At 39.9% G+C, this 25157-nt stretch overlaps 1 protein-coding gene across 6 annotated transcripts in view; it reads left to right on the top strand.

The window, feature by feature from the left end:
- Nucleotides 1-2420: 2420 nt before the first annotated feature.
- Nucleotides 2421-25157, top strand: part of VPS13D (vacuolar protein sorting 13 homolog D) — a 354551-nt gene continuing 331814 nt past the window's right edge. For 5 of the 6 annotated variants that reach the window (XM_077151248.1, XM_077151249.1, XM_077151246.1 and 2 more), the window contains exons 1-7: nt 2421-2521; nt 5415-5587; nt 13167-13244; nt 16179-16369; nt 16469-16549; nt 18777-18893; nt 23794-23898. In XM_077151248.1, coding sequence (XP_077007363.1) covers nt 5491-5587; nt 13167-13244; nt 16179-16369; nt 16469-16549; nt 18777-18893; nt 23794-23898 — 669 coding nt within the window. In that variant the 5' untranslated portion in view covers nt 2421-2521; nt 5415-5490. Of the gene's footprint in view, nt 2522-2615; nt 2786-5414; nt 5588-13166; nt 13245-16178; nt 16370-16468; nt 16550-18776; nt 18894-23793; nt 23899-25157 lie in introns of those variants that run through there. The other variant, XM_077151247.1, reaches the window with a different exon arrangement.

Below are 25157 nucleotides of genomic sequence, written 5' to 3'. Positions count from 1 at the left end.
AATTTATTAGTTTACAGTGTTGAAGCTGAGAAAAATGTCCAAATGAAGGCATCGTCAAGGCGATGCTTTCTTCCCCAAGACTGGCTGCCGGTGATCTTTGACTCCTCTGCCACATGGCAAGGCACATGGCCGGGTCTGCTGGTGTCTTCTGGGTTTTGTGGCTTTCAACTTCTTGCTTTTGTGGTTTTATTTATCTTTTTCTCAATTCCATTCTCTTGTAAAAGACTCCAGTGAGAAGATTAAGACCCACCCTGGGCCATGCCTTAATGTCAGTAACCTCATCAAAAGGTCCCATTTACATTAAGTTTACCACCAGGGGAATGGAATAGCTTTAGGGACGTGATTTTCTTTGGGACAGAGTTCCAAACCACCGCAGGGTCTTAATCCTTTTACTAGAGGCACATAGAGAAGGCCACAGAGAGAAGCCCTGTGAAGCAGCCAGAAGCTGGAAGTCAACAGAACCCAGGAGAAGGAGTAGAAGACTCTACTATGTGCACTGCCACGTGACAAGAAACCCAAGGACCAAAGACGCCATCAGCCAGCTCCAGAACTCCACAATCTTCTGGGGAGAAAGCACTGCTTTGCTGACTCCTCGATTTTGGAATTCTCTGAGCCTCAAAACTGTGAGTCAATAAATTCCCATTGTTTAAGCCAACCCACTGCACTGTATTTGTTTTAGCAGCTGGGAAACTCAAACAATGCCTGTTTGTTCCTTTTTGTTGTTGAGTATAATATTCTGTTTTACGGTTATGTCACAAATTTTTCACCCATTCTCCTGTTGATGGGGCATCGTAAGTATTTCCTATTTTTGGCTATTATGAATAAAGCCTCCATGAACATTTGTGTACACGTTTTTGTGTAGAAGTATGTTTTGATTTCTCTTAGGTAAATACCTAGGTGTGAGATTGCTGTATGGTAAATGCATGTTTAGCTTCATAAGAAACAAAGGTACAAAGATTTTCGGTAACATTGGTTGAATGAATGATGCGCAGACACTGGCATTTTTAAAACATTTCCCAGGTACAGCCAGATGTGTCTCTTCTGGGTGAGCTGGACTCTGAGATCGTTCAGCTCTGACTGGCTCCCTTCTTTCTGCCTTTGGTCTCTGGAATCCAGAGTTTTACAAGCAAACCTCAGCCCCTGAGGGTACCCAGTGCTGAGATGCTAAGAGGTTAATCCCACTTTACAGGAATCCAGGCCTTGCTCAGGATTGAGTCCAGCTCACAGTCATTCTCATTAGCTTGCATTATAAAGGCTGATAATTATGGTAAACCCACTATTGCAACCTTGCCATCCTGCATCTTGTGTTCATCTCCTGACTTTACAAGCCTGAGGTGTCCTTCCTGCCCTTCTTGTAAGGCTTCAGGAATGAAGCATTCATTCATTCATTTGTTCCTTCATTCATTCATGCACAGCACTTACTGAGTCTCTTCTGTGCTAGGCATCATCTGTGTGCTGAGGATGCATTTGTGAAAAAGATAAAATCCCTGTTCTCAGGGTACTTTCAGGGTGGAGAAGACAACATATGTACAAACAAATAAGATAATGTCGGGTAGCATTAAGTTGTATAGAGAAAATAGAGTAATGGGAGGTGAGGTGGTTAGGGTAGCAGGGAAGCCCTGAGGTCTTCCTTGAAACAGAAGGACTATCCAGCGCTCCTCTGCAGTCAGTAGCCACTGAGCACGTGAAATGGCTAGTTTGTTTTGAGATGTACTGTAAGTGAAAAATACACAGATTTTTAAAAATGTAGTATAAAAAAGCCCTAAAAATCTCACGAATAATTTTTTATAATGATTACATGTTGAGATGATAAATTTTGGATATTTTAGATTAAATAAAATGCATTATTCAAATGAATTTCACCTTTTTCTTTTTCCTTTTTGTAAATGTGTTAGCTAGATAACTTAAAATTACCAAAGCAGCTTATGTGTGCGGCTACAAAGGTCCTGAGGTGGAATGGAAGGTGCTGGGGCGGAGTGGGCCAGGGAAAGAACGGCAGAATTAGGGAAGCATCAGAGCCATGTGTCCACTCAGTAAGGAGGTGGGTTTAAGCCGTTTTAAGTAGGGAAATGACACGGATTGCATTTTAACAGACCCCTGTAGTTGCTGAATAGAGAACAGACAGTGGATGGGCCAGAAGGAAGGTCAATAGAACCTTTCCAGTGGATGGAAGGCAGGGTGTGGAGGGGAAAGAATCCTGGTTCTAATTCTGTCTGAGCCAGACTCACTTGTGTCCCTGCTCTTCCCTGGGACTCAGTTTCCCCACCCGTAAATGGGGCTTCCTGAGGAGGCTCTCCAGCGTCAGCCTGAGCCTCCCGGAGCGCGGGAGTGGCCCCAGGAGACAAGGGACGCCTCCTCGATGACTCGGCGCTCGACTGGCCAGGTGCCGGCGTGCCGCCCGCTCGATTGGTCGGGTCTGGGCGGGCAGGCGAGCCGCCGGCAGCGCCATTGGGGAGCGGCAGGGAGGAAACGGCGCGCTGCGTAGCGCGGGGCCGGGGCGGGCTGCCCAGGACACCCACAGGTAGGGTCCGAGACCGGGTCGCTCGGGCGGCAGGCAAGGGTGGAGTCCCTGGCGCGCACCCCCGGTCGGCGGCTCTGGCGTCTCTGATCTGGGGCCCCTGGCCTTTCGAAGGGAACACGGCGCCGGGAGTCCGGGCGAGCCAGGCGTCCGGCCCTGCGGCCGTCAGACCTCCTCCGGGGAGTCCTGGGGCTCCGAGTCTCCGACGGTACCGGGCCCGCCACCCTCACGGCGACGCCGGAGTCCAGGCCCCCGTGGGCACTCCAGGTACAGGTTTGGGTCGGCCTGAGCCGCCCGGAACCCCGGCGTCCGTGTCCTGGGGAGTGGGAGCCCCCGGTAGACCCCGGCGCCTTTTGCAGCGTCCCGGTAGCCTGGCGAGCCTCGAGTTGGGGGTTGTCAGGCCGAGTCTCCGCCGGAGCCTCCGTCTCAATGAGGGATCCGGGTGTGCGAGCCCTACTTACGCCCAAGAATGGGGAGGCAGTCATTTCTCCAGAGTTAACCACTCCCTTAGCCAGCTCTCTAGGATCACACCTGGGATTGGACTTCAGGCCTCCAGTATATCTTAACTCCTTGCTCCCTGAGTTAAGGCCTTGCTGAGCCCCTCTTTCCAGGCCTGGGACCCCGGCGCCATTCACTCCAGGCCTTATGTGGGAGTTGGGGGAGGAGGTGGGGGGGGGGGGAGGCTCTGTCCCCTGAAGGAAACGGAGGTTAGTGTTCTGAGAGCGGGAGGGTTATGGGAACCTCGTCTTCCGGGATGTTCCAAGTCTTGTAACTGTACCACTGGCCTGACAACCTCCTATCTTTGCACTTCGTGGCGTGGATAGCGCTCAATCCCCGGCTGCCTCTGGGAGGGGCACCCAGCTCCAGTTGCCAGGGTGTTTCCTGCTCCTGGCTCCGGCCACCCCTCCGGGGAGGGACCTGGCTCAAGGTCATTCTCAGTATTACCTGCCCCAGTGGGTCGGGAAGGCCGGGAGCGGGAGTGGAGGTGGGGGCGGCAGGAGTGGGGATAGTGCCAGGCAACTGCCTCAAAGACCTGATGGACCAGAGTGTAAACACTTAAGTGATTCAGGCTAGTCTGGTGGTCCTTTTTCACACCGAATTCCTTAAGGGAATCCTTTAAGTGGCCTCAGGCTGGGTCTAGATGCTTAGCAGAGCTATGGATGCTTTCTGGTTTGTCCCTCAGTTTACTGGCTAGGACATCTTGCTTCTCATCCCATCTTTTTAAAAAATCTGTGTTTTGCATTCTTTCATCTTTCAGGGAAGCAGGGTAGGTCCCCATCTTGTGTACAAACTGACAGTTTCCCTTTACTTGGGAGAGTATTTGTAGTTGGCACATCAGAGAGTTAGCATTTAGGACCAGATTTAGATGCAATGACTCTGAAAATAAAATGTAATCTGACTGTGCTTGGGAGTACATAGAGTAAGACTAGAACTAGTCGTGTTCATATTTTTTTCACAGACTTGCTGCTTCAGTGTTATAGGATATAAAATGTTTCTTTTACTCAGACTGTTAAACATTCCTTTTTAAAAAAATTTGTTTTTGTGAACTCTTCAAATTAGTGTACCCAGTAATCCCTAGCAGATTCCTAGTTTTATACAAAATATAGCCTAAAAGTATTGGAAAGAAATAATCAAGTATTTTACTAAATGATGTATGTATATTTTTACTGTCACTGTTGACAGTTAAAAGTTTATCTTGTCTGGAAGTTCAAGACACAGTGACAGAAATTAATCTTTCCTGAAGATTGAGTTAACTCTTACAGGGCCTTGTATGATGGGTTCTTGTTCAGTGACAGCCTTTCACTTGGGGTAAATCTATCTTCTGGCATTGAGATGAATCCCTGGAGGTGGGGAAGAGTGCTTGGAAAGGATCTTCAAAATAGGCTGATTCCAAGTGGAATCATTGCCGCAGCAAATCTGGAATGGATGGCATGGTGGCTGATGTCTGACATGCGTGGCTGAAAGCAAGACTCAGAGTTCACAGTTTTAATTGGGATCTACTAGCTGAGTAATCCGAGAACCCATTTAAACTTTTCTCTCTCTCACTCTTTCTCATGGTAACTTTTTGTAGTAGTGATTTACACATGTACACATGTACACACACACACATATCTTGAATACTGATAAACATTAACTCATAACAGGCTGATAGTAATTCCGTAGTGAATCTAAATGGTATAGTTGGAACCAGAGGATTTCTGTGTTTGTAATTATTGACTAAGTTCATTGTATCAGCATCACCTGGTGTCCAGGTTCCTGTGATGCAGTTCCAGGCCATTTAAGAAAAGTGATAAAGTACTGCCTACTCCTTCATATTCAGATTATTTTACAAATGATTCTGATGAACAGATTTGTAAAATTGAATTAGAGTAGCTGTAATGAGGATCATTGTACAATGTCAGCTTCATTCCTGTAGTCTTAGGGCATTTTTGTCTTAATCTAGGACAGGGTTTCTCAAGTGCTGATGTTTGGGGCTAGATGAACTTTGTAGTGGGGACTGTCCTGTGTGCTGTAGAGAGTTTCACAGCATCCGTAGTCTCTACCCATAAGCCCGTAGCAGCGCCTCAGTCATGGCGATCAAAAATGTCTTGACATTGTCCAGTCACACCCGAATGAGGACCATTGATCAGGCCAGCCCAAGCTCAAGGAAAATCACTGAAAACACTATGCTGACCTTCATTGAGCAGTTATGTTGCAAGATGTCCCAAGACGTAGGCCCTCCCTCTACTTACTGCGGGCTGAGGTAACTTATGCTGCATCCCGTCTTAAAAAAACCTGTGATTTGCATGTTTTCTGCTTTTGGAGGAAAGCAGAATAGGAAGAAAGTAGAGTAGAAATCGGCCTAGGAAATCATGCCGTTTTTCTGTTGATTTCCGTTTTTTTTTTCCCTTCATAGATTCTTCGGTGACCATGAGAGAGAGAAATAAAGAATGATCCATGCTTTTTAAACATCTTTTCCTGAGTAAATAGTCATGTTGGAAGGTCTTGTAGCCTGGGTTCTCAACACTTATCTGGGGAAATATGTCAGCAATCTGAACACTGACCAGCTCTCAGTTGCACTTCTAAAAGGTGAGTACTTGTATTTCTCTTGGCAAAGTGTGAAACTTTGCAGATGACATTTTTATTTTTTATATTCTTTTGTTGTGTTGAGAATAATAAAACTTAATGCTCATTTGGCTTCATACTAAATGTGTGTAAAAGGTAATATGTTCTCCCATGTGACAGTGCGTATCATCGCAGGGTGGCTTAAGTATGTAGCTGTATTGCTGTAGATTTTAGATAACCATTAAACATTAAAAAAAAAGAGAGAGAGAGAGAGAGACTGTGCCACTGGTCATTGTGTTTTACCGCTTTTCGTTTTTGAATTCTGTGAGGGTTTATGGAGGCAGCTTTGATTTAGTGACTGAAATTGATTTTGGCTTCAGATCCTGTTCTGTCACTTATTAGCTACATGAACACATCACTAAAATGTTCAGCCTCAGTTTCCTTAAGAAAAGATTAATGTGAAGAGGTTGCCATGAGGATGAAATTGAGTAGCATTAAAAAACTGTCAGCCTGCTGGCATATAAAAGACACCCAGTAAAAGTTCTAAAGTATGTTAGTGAGGACTTTAGAATTTCTGGGTCTTGTCATGTTTAGAAGGAAAGGACCTAAAGCTTGAAGTGTTTTAGCCTTTACAGATCCATATATAGGAAATGGGGTCCAGTGGTTGGAACTGGAAAAGTGCATTTACTTGTTTTACTTTAAATTCTCTGCTCAGGTCAAAATAGAACCCTTTAATATATATTGAGACAGAAGCTAAAATCAGTCTCAAGTATACAAAATCATAGAAAGTGGAAAGGAGACCTCAAATACAATGAAAGCTTCCTGCGAGCATTAGGATGAGCATGAGCATGAGTTTTGAGAAGTGAATGAGGACAGGTTTGTAGAGATAGTGGTGATACAAATAATTGTAGAGTCTGAGAGTGGAGGGCCAGTGGTTTACCTGGCCCCAAAGTTGTTGCTTTTTGAGTTTTTTCTGACCCATCTAAACCACTAAAACGATTGTGGCAGTGAGGGCCACAGGAGGTATCTTGGTTGCTTCCTCTCCCCTTAATCCTTTGCTTTCATTGGAAACTATAAAGGTTGCAAAAAATTCTCCAGTTTCTCACACCAACTGCAAATACTGTAAGCTCAATTCAGGGTTGGCTCTAACTACTGGGAGTTAGTTCAGATTCTGTAGGTTCAGGGCAGTTCTCTCCAAGACTGCCCTTCAGGTACTATTCACATGTTTGGGAACCTAGGTCACCTGTACTTCTGACGGACTGGCTACAAATTCAGGGGTTCCCATTACCTTCTTCGGTTCAGTAATTCGCCACAACGTCTCACAGAACTACCAAAAAAACTAGAGTTAGGATTGTAGCTTTATTATAGTAAAATGATGCAAATAAGAAGCCAAGAGAGTTGCAGAGGGCGAAGTCTGGGACAGTCTTAAATGCAAGCTTCTGTGACCTTTCTCCTTGAAGTGGCATGGTGATGTCATTCTCAACCATGGAAGCTTGCTGGAGCTTCCAGTGTCTGGAGTTTATATGGGGTCGCATTATGTAGGCATGATTGGTGGGGTCAGTGCCACGTGGTTGAACTTCAGACCCCTTCCCGTCCTAGAGTTCTCAGAGGCTAGGCTGACATGATGCTCAAGGCCCCGTCCCCCCTCATCTCATGGTTGGTCTTCCTGGTGGGACCGGCCAGTTCCCTACCCTAAGACTACAGGTATGGCTGGCCCTACCCTGACCTCTCTTTGTATATTCTGGATAGAAAACTCTTATCAGTATGGTTTCCACGTACTTTTTTTTTCCATTCTGTAAGTTGTCTTTTTACTTTTGTGGAAAAATCCTTCGAAGTGCAAAAGTTTTACTTTTGATTAAGTCCCATTTACCTATTTTTTCTTTCATTGCTTTTGGTATAAAGTCTAAGAAACCATTGCCTAACACAAAGTGCCTGACACAAGATGTTGATTTCTACTAGGGGTTTTATAGTTTTGTTCTTTTATTTAGGCCTTTGATGCATTTTGTGTTAATTTTTGCCTATCGTGTATGGTAGAGTGTTCACCTTCATTCATTTGCATATGAATATTCCTTCTTCCCAGCACTGTTTGTTGAAGAGAGTATTTTTTTCCCGGTTGAGTGGACTTGACACCCTTGTCAAAAACCAGTTGGCAGTAGATGTGAGGGTTTATTTCTGAACTCTTAATATATATTTGTATGTGTGCCAATACCATGCTGTTTTGATTACTGTAGCTTTGTAATAAGTTTTAAAACTGGTAGTATGAGTTTCCAACTTTGTTCTCTTTCAGGATGGTTTTGAAAGAGATTTTATGTAATCCTTTATCCTTCCATATGAATTTGGTGATAGGTTTTTCCATTTCTGCAAAGAAGGCCATTAGAATTTTTATTGGGTTTATGTAAAATCTGTAAATTGCTTTTAGTAAAATTGGCATTTTAAAAAAATTTACTCTTCTAATCCATGAACACAGAATGTCCTTCCCATTTATTTAAACTATGTTTTGTAGTTTTCTGTACAAGTCTTTTACATTCTTGGTTAAATTTATTCTAGGTATTTGATTTTTTTAGTTGCTATTTTCTTGTCCTCTCTCAGCATATAAATTATCAGATGTGATCCCTCACCCTCCCCATCAATAACAAAAAACACTCCTGTTCCAGGAAATTGCAAGGATGTAGCGGTTATCTCCCAGGAACTGTGGACAAAGACCAGCTAAGTTTTTGTTATTCTGCAGACAGTAGCAGATGCTTTCCTATCCTCCTCCTCCTCTCCTTGGAAGGGAGCAGCTTAGTGAAAAGCAAAAGTGGTCAGTTTGTCAAGGAAGAGGATTTATTTGAAGTGCAACAATAACGTCGAGTTCATTTTTCTATTGAAGTTTGTAGTTACTGAGAAAGAGCTGGCGGATGGGACCTCACTAAGTACAGGACAGATAATTGGTTGGGCAGAGAATTGTAAATCATAACCTTGCTAGTAAAAGAGCTAACTGTCTTTCAAGAGTGGAATGGTAAGAGAATGTTTGCTGAAGAAAAGAATGAATAGAAATTTGTGGTATCTGATGCATCAGAGTCCATGCTAATAATAAATTTCTAATCTCTGCAATTTTAGACAAAATATGTATTGTAGTGACAACTATGCCTATCTACCTGTTGCTTTAAAACTGCTTTTCTATGTGTATTTCCTTTCTTTTCTTTTCTTTTCTTTTTTAATATTCTTTGTAACTCTTAATGAACCTGTGGAACTTGAGGAATGCTTCTTTGCAGAATAGAAAAGTGCATTTTCCTTCCTAACCAGGCATCCCATGCTTGTAGATCAAAGACTGCAGTGCTTGGCCAGCAGAGAGTCCTGCACAGCATCGCAGAGTGATAGCTTTGTAAGGAAGTTAATGCTGCTTGTTGATCTGGATGACACAGTTCAACTGTGTTTGGAAGTAGAGGGTAGGAGTTGGGAATAAGAATGTCATTTCAGCCAACCCACAAATATTTACCACTCTAGATACATGATTAAGGAGACTGAAAAAGTGGTCAAGAGTGTGGAATTTGTAACTAGGCTGTGGGTTTGAGTCCTAGTTCCTCAGTTTACCAACAACTTAGACAAATTACTTAACCTCTCTATACCTTGGCACCCCCCTTTGTTAGCTTAGAGATTATTTTCTCTATTGCATAATGTAAGGCAGGGAGCTTAGAATTGCCTGTGACTTGTGGTAGGACCTCCTGGTCATCCATCATCATGACCCTCAACATATGGTTGGTTGGTGGGTTGGACTTCACATGTGCATGTATGAACTGTGTGCACCTACTAAAAATAATAAAGAATATAAATAAGGTAATAAAAATGCAAAGAAACATGACTATTTGAAGGACAGAGATTGCTGTTACTATAAGATTTCACTTACTTGTTCAGTCATTCAGCAGACATTCATTGAGTACCTGCTCTGGGCAAGGTACAAAAAGGAGAGGTAGTTGAATTTAATAAGAGCTCAGGCTTAGGGCTGACCCTGGTTCCACCCCTTACAAGCTGCACGTGAATGTGAGCAAGCTACTTAAGCCTCTGCTTTAGCCACTCTTGCTGCCTGAGATCAGACAAATCTGATGTGAACTTCGGTGATTCCACCATGATTTTCAAGCAAATTGCTGGTCCTGTAAACCTCATTTTTCTCATCCTACCAAAAAGGGAGGAAATAACAGTATTTTGTCAGATTGTTGTGAGGATTAAAATGAGACAATGCACATGACCTGCTTGACACATAGTAGGATCTCACTAAATAATAGCTGCTATTATTGTTAGTATTTATTATTATTATTATTTCATCTCCACCTGTATAGTCCTTGTATAGTTAGAAAGCTATGGACTTACCAGGGAGACCAATTACACAGTAATGCAAGCCAATATATATATTTTGTATATATACACAATGTATATATATATATATATATATATATTTTTTTTTAACATGGGCAGGCACCGGGAATTGAACCCGGGTCCTCTGGCATGGCAGGCAAGAATTCTTGCCTGCTGAGCCACCGTGGCCCGCCCCAAGCCAGTATATATTAAATTGCTATGCTAGAGACATAGGTATAGTCCAGTGGGGTGCAAAGGAGAGAAGCCATTCATTGCTTGTAGGACTCTGGGAAATCTGTTACGGAGGTAACTTTTGATCTGGGTCTGGCAGGATTTAGATTGGTGAAAGGGCTGGGTCACCACATTCCAAGTCTAATGAAACCTGTGAGTGTAGGCAGAAGGCTACAAACTTGTGTTTGGGATGGTGTGGGGCAGAAGGTAGAGGCTGCCAGTACCATGTCAAGGAGTCTGAACTTTGGTCTGTGGGCATATCTGCAACCCCAAATTTAGATCTCCCCTCCTTTTCTTATTTATAGTCTTTGAACCTCAGATTAGTCCTTTAAATGATCTAGAGTTGAGAGAAGAGAATTCAGTAGTCATTAGAGACCACTGAGCAATGACCAGCCTCTAAATTCACCCCATTTCGAGTGAATAAATTTTTTGCCAATGTGAGAAAATGGATTTTTGGATCACACATCCATGAATAAGTATATGAATTATCTGCTTGGAAGCAGATGAACAGCATAATTATGGAGGAGTTGCCTACTGCGGAGCCTCTCAGGGTGACCAGCCCCGGCAGGGCTAGTCGGGTGTGCATAGTTTGTGGATGGAAATTAGGAAGCCCTCTGTGCTAGTTTGAAAGGATGTATGTTCCCTAGAAAAGCCATGTTTTAATCTAAATCCCATTTTGTAAAGGCAGAATAATCCCTATTCAATACTGTATGTTTGAATCTGTAATTAGATCATCTCCTTGGAGATGTGATTTAATCAAGAGTGGCTGTTAAACTGGATTAGGTGACATGTTTCCACACATTTGGGTGGGTCCTGATTAGTTTCTGAAATCCTATAAAAGAGGAAACATTTTGGAGAGAGAGAGAGCGATTCAGAGAGAGCAGAACAGAACGAAATAGCCACGAGAAGCAGAGTCCACCAGCCAGCAATCTTTGGAGATGAAGAAGGAAAATGTCTCCCGGGGAGCTTCATGAGACAGGAAGCCAGGAGAAGAACCTAGCAGATGATGCCGTGTTCGCCATGTGCCTTTCCAGCTGAGAGAGGAACCCTGACTGTGTTCACCATCTACCTTTCCAGATGAGAGAGAAACTCTGTTTGCCATGTGCCTTCTCACTTGAGAGAGAAACCCTGAACTTCATCAGCCTTCTTGAACCAAGGTATCTTTCCCTGGATACCTTTGATTGGACATTTGTATAGACTTGTTGTAATTGGAACATTTTCTCAGCCTTAGAACCGTAAACTAGCAACTTATTAAATTCCCCTTTTAAAAAGCCATTCCGTTTCTGATATATTGCATTCTGGCAGCTAGCAAACTAGAACACCCTCCTTCTGTTTTGAACCATGGCTGCTGTTTTGCCTCCTTCCTTTGCTTTTGACTTGCTTTAGGCTGTGTTTCTTCTTGTCTATTTCCTCTCCTTTCTATCCCTTCTCTTTTGCTCTCTGTGCTTCATGCTCTGGACTGCCTATAATCCTTCCACTTCTCCAGGGCTGTATTGCGGCTAAGGAAACCTAGGGCCTCATCTGTTGCCCTTGGTGATGTATGTGGGCATGAAAAAATGGAGCAGTTCAAAGTGCAAAAGAAGAAACTACGTGCTTTCCCCACCCCTTGTCAGTTTCAACTAATGAGGATAATATTTCATGGTCTTTTTTCCCTATAGTGCTTGTGATCATTTTCTTTCCGAATGTTTTTGGAAGAAACATTGTTTCTGGGCTCTCTGTGATTATTAATTTTTCTTTTTGTTCAATCTTAAGATATGTGGGGACCTTTGTGGACAATTATTCTGACAAAAGTCTGAAAAATATGTTGACTGCATTTTTCTCTGCCACATTGCTAGATTTGCAGATTTCCTTGGAAGCCAGTAACCCACAAATCCTGAACAGTCATTTAAAGGGAAAAATAAGCAAGGGTTTTTTTTTTTTTTTTTGCATTATTTTGTCTTTGGAGTAAAAGGCTTTCTTGGCTTTCTTTTGGGTTCTCTTAACAGTTAATGGCTGCTATGGTTGTTGTTTGTATCCCTTGTTCTTGAGATTGTATATCTCAGACATATTTAAGTGACTCAGAAATTGTCTTGTGTTGTATAAACAGTTATATAAGACAATGACTGTCTCCCTACTCTTTGAGGACGGGACCCTGACCTTTCTGTTTTCTCAGTGGCCAGCAGAATGTCCAGCTCAGAGTAGGGGCTCAGTACATACTTGAAAATGAATGACTTCCATAGCTGGGAGAGAGAGAGAGATATAGCTACATCCTCTAGTTTATTCCTTCGAAACTGCTTCAGAGACATTTTGCACTTTTGGGTTTAAAAATCCTAAGTGCTGTGTCTGAAAAGGGCCTTCAGCAATGGTCTGCCCTTTCCTGGTTGGTTATTATACCTGCAAATGGAGGTGCCAAGAACATGCAGAGATAGTCTCTCCAGAAGAGAGCATAATCTTTTGATGACAAATTTTATTTTAACTAAACTATGTGCTCTCAAACTTAGGGTGCACTACATTTTGGTGGTGGTGGTGGAGTTGATGGGTGAGGTGGGAAGGAGCTTGTTAAGAAATACAGATTCCTGTATTTCAGTCCCAGAAATTCTGACTTATGGGTCTGAGGGAGTGGGACCAAGGAGCCTGTACTTCATCCCAGGTGATTCAGATGTTGTTGGTCCTCTGGTAAATACTAACCAGACTAGGGGGGTCTGCAAAACTGGCCAGTAGACCAAATCTGACGTACAAGCTAAGAATTTTTTTTCATATTTAGAGAGTTAAAAAAGAAAAAGCACAAATCATAAAGTCTAAAATATATGCTATCTAGTCCTTTACCGAAAAACTTAGACCCCTGCCTAAAACCCTTCCTCATCTAGTAAGCTTTAGCCGTCATTACATGTGCAGTGGTCAGGAAATGAGTATGTAGCACATGGGCTCATGGTAGAACTACCCATGGCCTGTTATAGCCTGGTTTGAGATGTAGAACTTTCCTTTTTGTCTTCCATGCTTTGCACAGAATAAGCACCTAATGCATTTGTTGACATTACATGATATTATTTTTCTTTTTTAGGTGCTGTTGAATTAGAAAACTTGCCCTTAAAGGAAGATGCCTTGAAAGAACTGGAATTACCATTTGAAGTCAAAGCTGGTATGTGGAGTTAAAGGAAAGGGAGGCAGTTTTGAGTGTTAAATTGCTTGGAACCTGAAAACTGAGAGCTCTTGAGTAGGACTTTGTTTTATCAGGAAGAGGGAAGATGGGAATTGATAGAATTTAGATCAGTTTAAAGTGTGGTCTCTGGGCCACTTCTATCAACATGGCTGTGGGGTAGTGGTAGGAGGCCAGGTGACCCCCAGCCTACTGAATCAATCTCTGATGGGGGTGTCATTGAACTTGCATTTTTGGTAAGCACTTTGGGTGATTCTTAGGTTTGTTCAAATGTAAGAGCCTCCTCTAGATAACAAGGGCCTCTTATTTTCAGAGAATTTATTTATAAATATTATTGAAAGACAGTTTATTCTGTTGAGTAAGATATGGGCTCTGCTTGGGTTTTATTTTCTAGCTCTACCATTTTCTGTATGCTGTTGGACAGATTACCTCACCACTCTGTCTCTTCTCTCATCTTTAAAATGGGGAATAATAATATTACCTTCATCATGGAATTGTTGAAAGGAATATATGAGTTAATGTATTGAAACTCTTCATAACAGTGCTTGGCACACTCAGTAGACATGAGCAGTTATGTTATGGAGTTTTGCAGTTACTAGGTCGGGTGAGGAAACAAGAATTGTCATAATAAGAATATTCACTAATGAGCTGTTAATATATAAAACGAGTCCCTAGTTAGATACCGCTCATCATTCAATACTTTCCTGCTGTGTCAGTCAGTCTTTTCCTTATTTTGGGTGTACTTATATTATAATAAAATGCAAATCAGTTGCTAGGTTAAATAGAATAGAAATATTGCAAAAGATTTAAGCTTTCTTCAAGTAAATGGAAGTTGCAAAGCAAAGGCACTGACAAATTAGAATCTGAAAGAAATCCTCAAAGGTGGTGACACTATGGATACTTCAGAAAGAATTATTTGAACATCAAAGGATTAAGAGAAGCTCTTGGGAAAACTTGTTAAAGTTTTCTAATGTTTTTGCAATTATTTTAATGCTTGTTCTGCAAAAATTAAGTGAAAAATAGTGGAAGTTATATTATGTTATCATACAGCTATCAGAATATTTTTTATTCCCCCTAATTAATTTAGGTTAGAATTACAGTTGTGCTGATTATTGTGAAAATTGGTATATGGTTGCAGTTATAAATTTTATCAAATATAAATAAAATCTTATTTTCTTACTGTATTCGTGTTTTTCAGAAAAATAGAGTTGTGTGTTTGTGTGTTTGTGTGTGTGTTTATAGTATAAGGAATTGGCTCACGCAGTTGTCATTGTTGGCAAGTCCAATTTCTGGCAAATCCAGATTAAAGGCTGGAAGTTCTGGAAGAAGTGATGTTGAAGTTTGTAAGGGAGGTCAGAGGAGTGGAGGTTGGAGTTTTGAGGTCAAACTCTTTCTGGTTCTTGAAACCCTCAGTTCTTATTTTTTAAGACCTCCGACTGATTGGATGAGGCTCACGCACGTTGCTAAGGGTGCTAATCTCCTTTACTTTAGCAGTGTCAGTTGATTGTGGATGCTAATCCCATCCACAAAATACCTCTACAGTGATAGCTAGGTCAGTATTAGATCAAAAAACTGGATACCATGACCTATACAAGTTGACATAAAATTAACCATCACACATACATTTTAGTTTCATTTTTGTACCTAAAATCAAAATCAGTTTTTTTTTGTTTGTTGTAGAATGTTTTAATTTGTTACTGGACTACACAGCCTGTCACTTGGTACTGGCATTAAAAATGCTGTTGTTAATGGCACTCTGTTATTGTAAACATAACAGATCAATCCCACTTAAATTTTAGATCTTAGAGGATAATGATTGCGTTCTGTTAATACTTGCTGCTTTCAGAGAGAGAGTTAGTTGGGCAGTATGGATCTCTAGGGGCTTAGTAGGCCACTTTGCAATATTCCTGAAGTGATGATGACTTCTCTTTTACTATTAGATTTTAAAGAAGGCTTATGTCCTCAGAGGCCTGGCTAGAAATGGTTGAACTTAGGAAATAAGTGTCATGATTCTGCCAGGCCATCTCACTTTCTCTTCAGCCCAGGTTTTCCTTGAGAAATCAGACTTCTTTGTTGATAGGGTGCCACTGCAATGTTACATACACTTAAGTTTGTGCTGAGTATGTTCAAGATTGGACATATTATAGGTCTGATAATTCCCAGTGAATGCTTGTCAACCAGCCAATTAATAACTAACTCAAAATGAGTTTTGTGCCTGAGGACTTGTGGGCGGAAAGACACACCAAGGAAAGTTTAAGATGTAGTTCAGTCGGGGAAGAGATTGTTTCTAGAGTAAAGATATTATGTTTGATGTGTTGAAGCGTCACTGAATTTTTTTTGACTTCTAATTAATAATGCCTCCTTCTTATAGATCCCAGTCTACTAATCCTTGTTTCAAATGTGCAAGATCTGTGGCCTGTTTCCTTAAATTAAAAAATAAATGATTAAAGTAATACATTCTGCTTTTTAAAAAAATATTTTTATTGAGATATCTTCATATACATACAGTCCATCCAAAGTACACAGTCAGTGGCTCACAATATTATTATATAATTGTGTATTCATGGTCATTTTTAGAATATTTGCATCACTTCAGAAAAGGAAATAAAAGAAAAAAACTCATATATCCCATACCCCTTACCCTTCCCTCTCATTAACCACTAGTATTTTCAATATCCCCAATTTTTTTCACCTCTTATACCCCTATTATTTATTTATTTTTTGTCCTTATTTTCATCTGTCCATACCCTGGAGCATCAGACCCAAGGTTTTCACATTCACACGGTCCATTTTAAAAGCTATGTAATTATACAGTTGTCTTCAATACATGCTTCTTAAAGAAAACTAGAAAAATACTGAAAAACGAGAAGAAGAAAACATGCTTACAGGCATTTACCAATCTTCTCCTTCCCCCAGGCTTGATTGGAAAAGTCACTCTTCAGATTCCCTTTTATCGCCCCCATGTGGATCCTTGGGTAATCTCCATCTCCAGTCTTCACTTAATTGGAGCCCCTGAAAAAATACAGAATTTCTATGATGAAAAGGAGAAGCTGTTGGAAAAAGAACGCAAGAAAGCACTACTTGAGGCCCTGGAGGAAAAATGGAAGGCAAGGCAGAAATCCTTTTAGCCTGAGAGTGGTTATGCGGACACACAGTAAAGGGACAAAGGCATTAGATTCTGCTAACACTGGCTCTTTCCCTTTTAGAATGAACGCCAGCAGAAAGGGGAATCCTATTGGTATTCGGTTACTGCCTCTGTGGTTACAAGAATTGTGGAGAATATTGAAGTAAGTTCTGTTGGCTTTTATAGACATGAAAGGGATTTCTCAGACTTAAATTTGTTTCACTTCATTGTCGTTTATTTCTCATGGGTTTAACTGATACAGGATGTATAGAGGGCTGGCTCAGGTGTGCCCTTTTATGGCTGTGCCACAGGGAAAACCTGAAAATCAAGTCCTGGTCTCTGTGTCAGACACAGGTTCTTCTTGCTTCAGCTAGTGTGAGTAGGAGGTTTCATTTCACTTCCACTTCACTGAACTGTACTTTCCTTTTGAATGTTGGAGTCCCACTTGCTGAAGGATGTGCCTCCCTCAAAGCCAGGTTGCCTAAGCCTTATTGACCGTATCGTTTCAAGGCAAATCTCTTAACCTCTCTAGTCTCAACTTTGTAAAATGAAAGAGGTTGGACTACATAAATTCTAGTTGACTCTTAAATTGTGAACTGCCCACTAAGATATTTAATCTCTCCTGATGTATTCAGTGGCAATTTTTTGAGTTACAGTGCTAGGTCTGTTGGTTACGTTTTGCACTTGAATTCCAATTTTGTTTTACCCTCAAAAAACAGATATACACCAACAGGATCCATGCTAATTTTCGTTGAATGCCTTAAGAGTTAGCCCATAATTGTTACCTCCATGGTTTTCTTGCGAAGCCGAGGTGACACAGACCAGATCTGGTCAAGGAATATCACTTCCCCCAAAAGTTGGAGACTGTTGATTTCATAACTCTGGCAAAAAGCTTGGTACATTTGAGGTGATTGCTTTGAATTCTGTTTGGCGGGTTTTTTCTTTCAGCTGTTTTTGAATTTTTTGTTCCTCATTAGTTTAATTTTATTTTTAATATCGGCTTTATGGGGATGTAATTCATGTATGATAAAGATCACCCTTTAAGAAAGTGTAGCACTTAGTATTTTCACAGAATTGTGCACTGATAACCACTATTTAATTCCAGAACATTTTCATCGCCCCAAAAAGAAACCTCATACCCAGTTAATAGTCACCTTCTGTTTCCCTCTCCTCTCAGCCCCTGGCAACTGCTAATTTACTTTGTCTCTCTAGATTTGCCTACTCTGGATATTTCATATGAAAGGAATCATATAATATATGGTCTTATATGTCTGCCTTCCTTCACTTAACATAATATTTTCAAGGTTCATCTGTATTGTAGCATGGATCATTACTTCGTTCCTTTTTATTTCAGAATAATATTTTATTATATGGATATACCACATTGTATTTACCCATTCATCTTTTGATGGACATTTGGGTTGTTTCCACTTTTTGTATTATGAATAATGCTGTTATGAACATTTGTATATAAGGTTTTGTGTGGACATTTGTTTTCAATTCTCTTGGAGTAGAATTGTTAGGTTATATGGTGACTCTGTGTTTTCATTTTGAGGAACTGCTAAACTGTTTGTTAAAATGGCTGCACAATTTAACAAATGAAGGTTCCAATTCCTCACCAACATTTATTAGCCATCTTTTTGATTCTAGCGATTCTGCTGGATATGAAGTAGTATCTCGTAGTTTTGATTTGCATTCCCTAATGGCTAGTGATGTTGAATATCTTTTCATGTACTTGTTGGACATTTGCATATCTCATTTGAAGAAATATATATCCAAATTCTTTGTCAATTTAAAAATTGGGTTATTTGCCTTTTTATTGTTGAATTGTAAGAGCTTTTTTATATATTCTGGATACTTGTCCCTTAGCAGGTGTATGATTTACACAAATTTCCCCTCATTCTGTTGATTGTCATTTCACTTCTATTCTTATTTTTTAATTCATTGGTGCAGAGTGCCTTTTCTGTGGCCTGCCTACAGAGGCAAGGGAAAATAAATAAATACAAAGTTTGTATGCTCTTCTGGTATTCCTGGTCCAGGTGCTGGGTCATAGAAATAAGATTAGTATATCACAAGAGAGGGAGGATCAGTTATCTGCAAATGACAGGATTACTTTAAGTGTTTCTTTAAGTTAACTTCTGAAAGGATTTCATGAAAGTATTGAAGCTCTCTTTTTGATATAGCATTAATTGCAGAGAAACATCATTCATATATAGTTTGTGATTATAACTTTTTAAAGAAGTTTTGCATATATATGTGACGTAAGCATTTGTATAAAATACATGCTGTGGTTTACTTTAGGGGCTCAGGGGCAGTTTGACCCCTCCCTTTAGTGTTCAACCTGCAATAGTCATTTAAATGTGTTTTTTCTTTTTTCTCCCTCTTTGCAGTTAAAAATTCAAGATGTCCATTTGCGCTTTGAAGATGGTATTACCAATCCTTCCCATCCTTTTGCATTTGGCATCTGCATTAAGAATGTGTCCATGCAAAATGCTGTGAATGAGCCTGTGAGTAAGAAATATGACTTCCAGCCAGTAGGAAAGCAGTGGGTCTAGGGAATTTGGGGTTCTGCCTTTTGTCATCTTTGCGTATGTGAGATTGCATTCTTTCACATCACCTTCTGTGGTGGGTGTGTATGTCTTGTCTATATGCTACACATCCAGTTTGCTGAAATAGGGAAGCAGTTAATTTTCTCTGACCTCTAGTTAGGCCACTTATCCATTAAATGTTGGCTCAGTTCTTTCATTTATACATAGAGAAATTGAGAAACAGGATTTCGTCTTTGACTTTCTTCTTACTACCCTGGGTGTGGGTAAAAGCTCTCTCTTTCACAGCTTCACCAACCACCTGAGAATGCTTGCTGTTGGTCTCCAGATCTTGAGTTCTGTTCTCCATCTCTTTTCTGACCTTCATATTCATGGTTTTTAAACTATGTTTGGTGTACCTCTATGATACTTTCGGCTTCTCATAACTGAAATGATCCCATTATATTCCATCTGTCCATTTTGCCCCCTGAAACCAAGTCTTTTCCATTATTCCCTAGCATGTTACTGGATGGTAGCACTTAAACAAAAATTAACATCTCAGGCACTATTCTTGGTGCTTTACATGATTTAATTTATTTTTCCTCATTTAATTTTTACCACCACTGTTATCTTCATTTTACAAATGAGAATGCATAGAGATGAAGTGAGGGTAGAGCCAGGTCTTGAACCCAAGTGGACCAGCTTTAGAGCAGGGGTTGGCAGACTGTCTTGTAGACCAATTCTGGCCCCTCACCTATTTTTTATTTTTATTTATTTTTTTATGATCATTCTGTTCTACATATATATAATCAGTAATTCACAATATCATCACATAGTTGCATATTCACCATCATGATCATTTCTTAGAACATTTGCATCAATTCAGAAAAAGAAATAAAAAGACAACAGAAAAAGAAATAAAACAAAAACAGAAAAAAAAATTATATATACCATACCCCTTACCCCTCACTTTCATTGATCACTAACATTTCAAACCAAATTTATTTTAACATTTGTTCCCCCTATTATTTATTTTTATTCCATATGTTCTACTCCTTTGTTGACAAGGTAGATAAAAGGAGCATCAGACACAAGGTTTTCACAATCACACAGTCACATTGTGAAAGCTATATCATTATACAGTCATCATCAAGAAACGTGGCTACTGGACCACAGCTCTACATTTTCAGGCAGTTCCCTCCAGCCTGTCCATTACATCTTGAATAACAAGATGATATCTACTTGGTGCATAAGAATAACCTCCAGGATAACCTCTCGAGTCTGTTTGGAATCTCTCAGCCATTGACACTTTGTCTCATTTCACTCTTCCCCCATTTGGTCGGGAAGGTTTTCTCAATCCCTCACTTATTTTTGAAAATAAAGGTTTATTGGATCGCAGCTGTGCTCATTTGCTTAGGTGCTGTAGCTGCAGAGCTGGGTCAGCAGAGACTGTGCAGCCTGTAAAGCCTAAAGTGTTTACTCTCTGGCCCTTTATAGAAGAAGTTTGCCATCCCTTGAGCAGAACATGTGTTTGTTTGTTTTTTTTAATTATTGATAGATTTTGTTTTTTAGAGCACTTGTAGGTTTACAGAAAAATCACGCAGGAAGTACAGAGTTCTCATAGGGCGCTCCACATCCCACACAGTTTTCCTATTGTTACCATTTTGCATTAGCATGATACATTTGTTACAAATGATGAACCGGTATTATTAAAATTACATTATTAGCTAAAGTACATAGTTTACGTTAGCATTCAGTCTTTGTATTGTACAGTTCTGTGTTTTCTTTAAAAAAATTTTTGACAGGGGCAGGCACTAGGACTTGAACCTGGGTTTCCAGCATGGCAGGTGAGAACTCTGCCACTGAGCCACCGTTGCCCACCCTTTTAAAACTTTTATTATGGTAACATACATACAACATAAAGTTCGCGTTTAACCTCTTTCAAATATACATTTCTGTTATGAATTACAGTCACAATGTTGTGCTAACATTACCACCATCCATTACCAAAAATTTCCATCACCCTAAACAGAAACCTTGTACCCTTGTACTTATTAAGAATGTCTTGTGAGTTATTCCTGAAGAATGTTTCAAATATGGATCCATCCTTACTGCAGCTTTTTTTTTTTTTTTTGCATGAATAGGCACTGAGAATCCAACCCAGGTCTCAGGCATGGCAGGTGAGAATTCTGCCACTGAGCCATCATTGTACCACCCTATCTTTTTTTTTAATGCAATTTTATTGTGATATATTCACATACCATATAATCCATAAAATATACAGTGGCTTATAGTATCATCACATAGTTGTGTATTCATCACCACAATTAATTTCAGAACATTTTCCTTACTCTAAAAAAAGAAGTTAAAAAAGAACATCCAAAACATCCCATACCCCTTATCCTCCCCCATTATTATTATTTTTCATGTTTTTATTTTATTACTCATCTATCCATACACTGGATAAAGGGAGTATTAGTCACAAAGTTTTTACAATCACATGGTTACTCTATATAACTATAAAAGCCATATAGTTATACAATCATTGTCAAAGATCAAGGTTCAGCGATTTCAGGTATTTCCTTCTAGCTATTCTAGAAACTAAAGAGAGATATATAATGAGTCAGTTGTCATAATCATTTGTTAGAACCTAATTTCTCAGTTATACCTCCTCCCTCTCATTTAATCATTCTCTCAATCTTCAGGGATATCTGGGCAATGACCTTTTAACTTCTTCACACTAGAAAGGGGTGTTGACCTTGTGGGGTAGAGGAATGAAACTAGTTGATGTTTTTGGAGAGACTGATACCTCTGGGCTTCAGGGCTTATCTAACAGGAACAATCTGGAGGCCTTAGGTTTCTGAGAAAATAAACTTACTAAGAAAAACTTTTATGCAGTCTTTGTTAGAGCCCAGGGTATTTTCTAAGATTTTCAGGAATACTGTTGGTTGGGGCTTGACATACTATGGCAATTTGCAATATCTCGCTGAAAACTACTCCATAATCATTGATTACCCAAACTATTACCACAGCTACCTTATTTCAAGACCCTGTTGACTTGTCTAGTCCAGACTAATGCAGTATCCTGCTCTGTGAAATCCTTGCTCCCATCCGTGGCTCTTCTCATTCATTCTATACCAGTGCTTCCACACATATTCCACATCATGATACACATAGAAAAAATATAGTATTTGTGTAGCACACTGGGGCAAATGAATGTGGCTGCGTTAGTACTAGAGGTGACCAGCCCACAGTTACCAAATATTTCCAGAATGCAACTTGATACTATAAACTTGATCATTATTTTGACACACTCATTTTCTCTGGCACACCCATGAGGAAGCTTGGCTTTTCCCTGTTGCCAAAAGTTTCTAAAACACATACATGTGTTTTTACATATCGAAGCCATTAATGGTTCCATGTACCTTAAAGTATGAAGTCTAAATTCCTTGGTTTGCATGCAGTTCCTTTTCTTAGTAACATTATAAGCTGCTTTTCTCAATGCTTAACTAACTCCCCACTCCAAATCCGTATGCGTCACTTGTGCCAATAATAATCCTCCCACGCGACACACATAGTGTCCAATTGCACACATATATTCACTATTCCCTAGGCTTTTTAAATTATCAACTCTGCTATTCTTTGGAATGTATCCCAATCCTTTCCTCCAACCCCAATCTTTGCCTGAAATTTACACTTCTTTTTACCTGGCATCTTCTGTGTTTGATCATAGCATGTTTTTTTATTTTTTGTTTTTATTATGAAATATAACATATACAAAAAAGCAATAAATTTCGAAGTACATTTTAACAAGTAGTTATAGAACAGATTTCAGAGTTTGGTGTGGGTTATTATTCCACAATTTTAGATTTTTCCCTTAGCTGTTCTAAGACACTGAGATGAAAAGAAATATCAGTATAATGATTCAGCAGTCCTACTCATTTGTTAAATCCTATCTTCTCTATTATAACTCCTCCTTCTCCTTTGATCCTTCTCCCAAGCTTTAGAGGTATTTGGGCTCTGCCCTTTCTTTTTCCTGTTGGAAAGGAGTATCGATAATTTGGGCGTGGAGGTGGGACTAGTTGATGTTCTTGGAGAGGCTGGCCCCTGTGAGTTTCAGGACTAATCTAGTCTTGAAACTCATCTGGAGATTGTAGGTTTCTGGAAAATAATCTTAGTACATGAAATTTTTGTAGAATCTCAGATCGAGTCCTGGGTGTTCTTTAGGGTTAACAGGAATGGTTTTGGTTGGGGTTTGGCAAAGTGTGGTAATTAGTACTATCTAGCTAAAGCTTGTATAAGAGTAGCCTACAGGGTAGCCTCTAGACTCTATTTGAACTCTCTTAGCCACTGATACCTTACTTATTGATTGATTTTTTTGCATGGGCAAGCACCGATAATCAAACCCACGTCCTCTGGCATGGCAAGCGAGAACTCTGCCACTGAGCCACCGTGGCCCACCCTGATACCTTATTTTGTTACATTTCTTTTCCCCCTTTTGGTCAGGAAGGTGTCCACAGTGCCAGGGCCAGGCTTATCCCTGGGAGTCATGTCCCATGTTGCCAGGGAGACTTTTACCCCTGGATGTCATGTCCCACATATTGGGAAGAGTAATGATTTTGCTTGCAGAGTTGGGTGCTCATAGCATTTTATATGTTCTCTCCCTACTTCCCTCTGTTTAATTAAAATTATTTGGTTGCATGTTTGTACCCTGTAACCTAGGTTTTGAACTCTGTAAGAGCAAAACTATATTTTAACTCAGTTTTGTATCTTTAGCACTTTGCAAAGTGCCTGATATGTGATTCTTCACAAATGATTGTTGAATGAATATGTTAGTAAATAAAGAGTCATTCTGTTTTCTTTCCTGTCTTTCTTACCTCAGGTACAGAAATTAATGAGAAAAAAACAATTAGATGTGGCTGAGTTTAGCATCTATTGGGATGTCGATTGTACTTTATTGGGAGATTTGCCTCAGATGGAATTACAGGTATGATTTTGTAGAGAACTTTACTGCAGCACAGCAGTGAAATGGTTTGGTGTAGGATCCCTGCCGTGTACGTTTTTAGTTTCTGTGTTCCTGATTCCCATTTCCCCTACTCCCACTCCCTCTCACCACAGGCATCTACTTCCTGTTGTGCTTGTTTGAGGTACTTGATATGTTTAGCTTTGAGCAATCTACAATGTTTTGTTTTATGTCTTTTTAAAATTTATAGTGTGTTAAAGATTTCTTTTGTTTCTTTTTTCACTTGAAGCTGTGCTTTTAAGATTGTCATGTTGTTGTTTGTCCATGCAGTATTGCTTTAGGTGACTGTGTCATGCTCCACTTGAATGTGTCTGATGTGTTACAGCTATCTGTTCCCTTAGCCACTAGGCATCAGGTATCCAGATTTTAAATGAATAAAGAAGTAGATCTGATTCTTAAAGAAGAGCTTGCTTTTTGTTTACATTTATATTAAAACTTCACCTTCAGTGGTGTTAATTAGGCTGTGGCATTCCTTAAAGAAATACTTAGAAGGTCATTATATGGCATGAGATATAAGGTATTACTCTTTGTGAAGGATAAGAAAATTTGAAGTAATCTTTTTTATGAAATATTTGGTTTGGCTTGCATATTGGTGTAGAGATTTTTTTTGCTCATTTCTATAAATAAATACCATGTCTCCGTACAATGGAATAGTATGCAGCTCTATAAAAAAAAGACAGAGATCTTTAAATCTGGATATGTAATAGTCTCTAAGATACATTATTAGTTTAAAAAACAAAGGCAAAGTAGCATAGGAAACATTTGTGTGAGAATGGTGGAAAAATCTTAGGAAATTATGGCTTTGCCTGAGTATGCACAGAACACCTCTAGGGGGATACAGAGGTATCTTCAGTGCCTCCAGAGGTTGACTATGACTAGGCGATGGGCATAGGAAGGAAGCATTTCAACTTTTTTGCCTTTGGAATTTTAACCATGTGAATGTGTTATCTATTAAGAATTAAAAAATCAAAAACAAGAAACTAGAGAGTTTTTGATTCCCTGGTTTTATACTATTCCCTGGACAGTTTTATACAATTTTTAACTGTTTTTGGATTCTGATATACTATACTGTATATTAGATAAAATACTATTCTAGTCTGCAAGCTGCCAGAATGCAATATACCAGAATCAGAGTGGCTTTTTTAAAAGGAGAATTAATTAAATTGCAAGTTTATAGTTCTAAGGCCATGAAAATGTCCTGTTTAAGGCATCCAGGGAAAGAT

This window comes from Tamandua tetradactyla, chromosome 2, assembly GCF_023851605.1.
Source record: "Tamandua tetradactyla isolate mTamTet1 chromosome 2, mTamTet1.pri, whole genome shotgun sequence".
NCBI lineage: Eukaryota > Metazoa > Chordata > Mammalia > Pilosa > Myrmecophagidae > Tamandua > Tamandua tetradactyla.
This window is presented reverse-complemented; position numbering and strand designations above follow the sequence as displayed.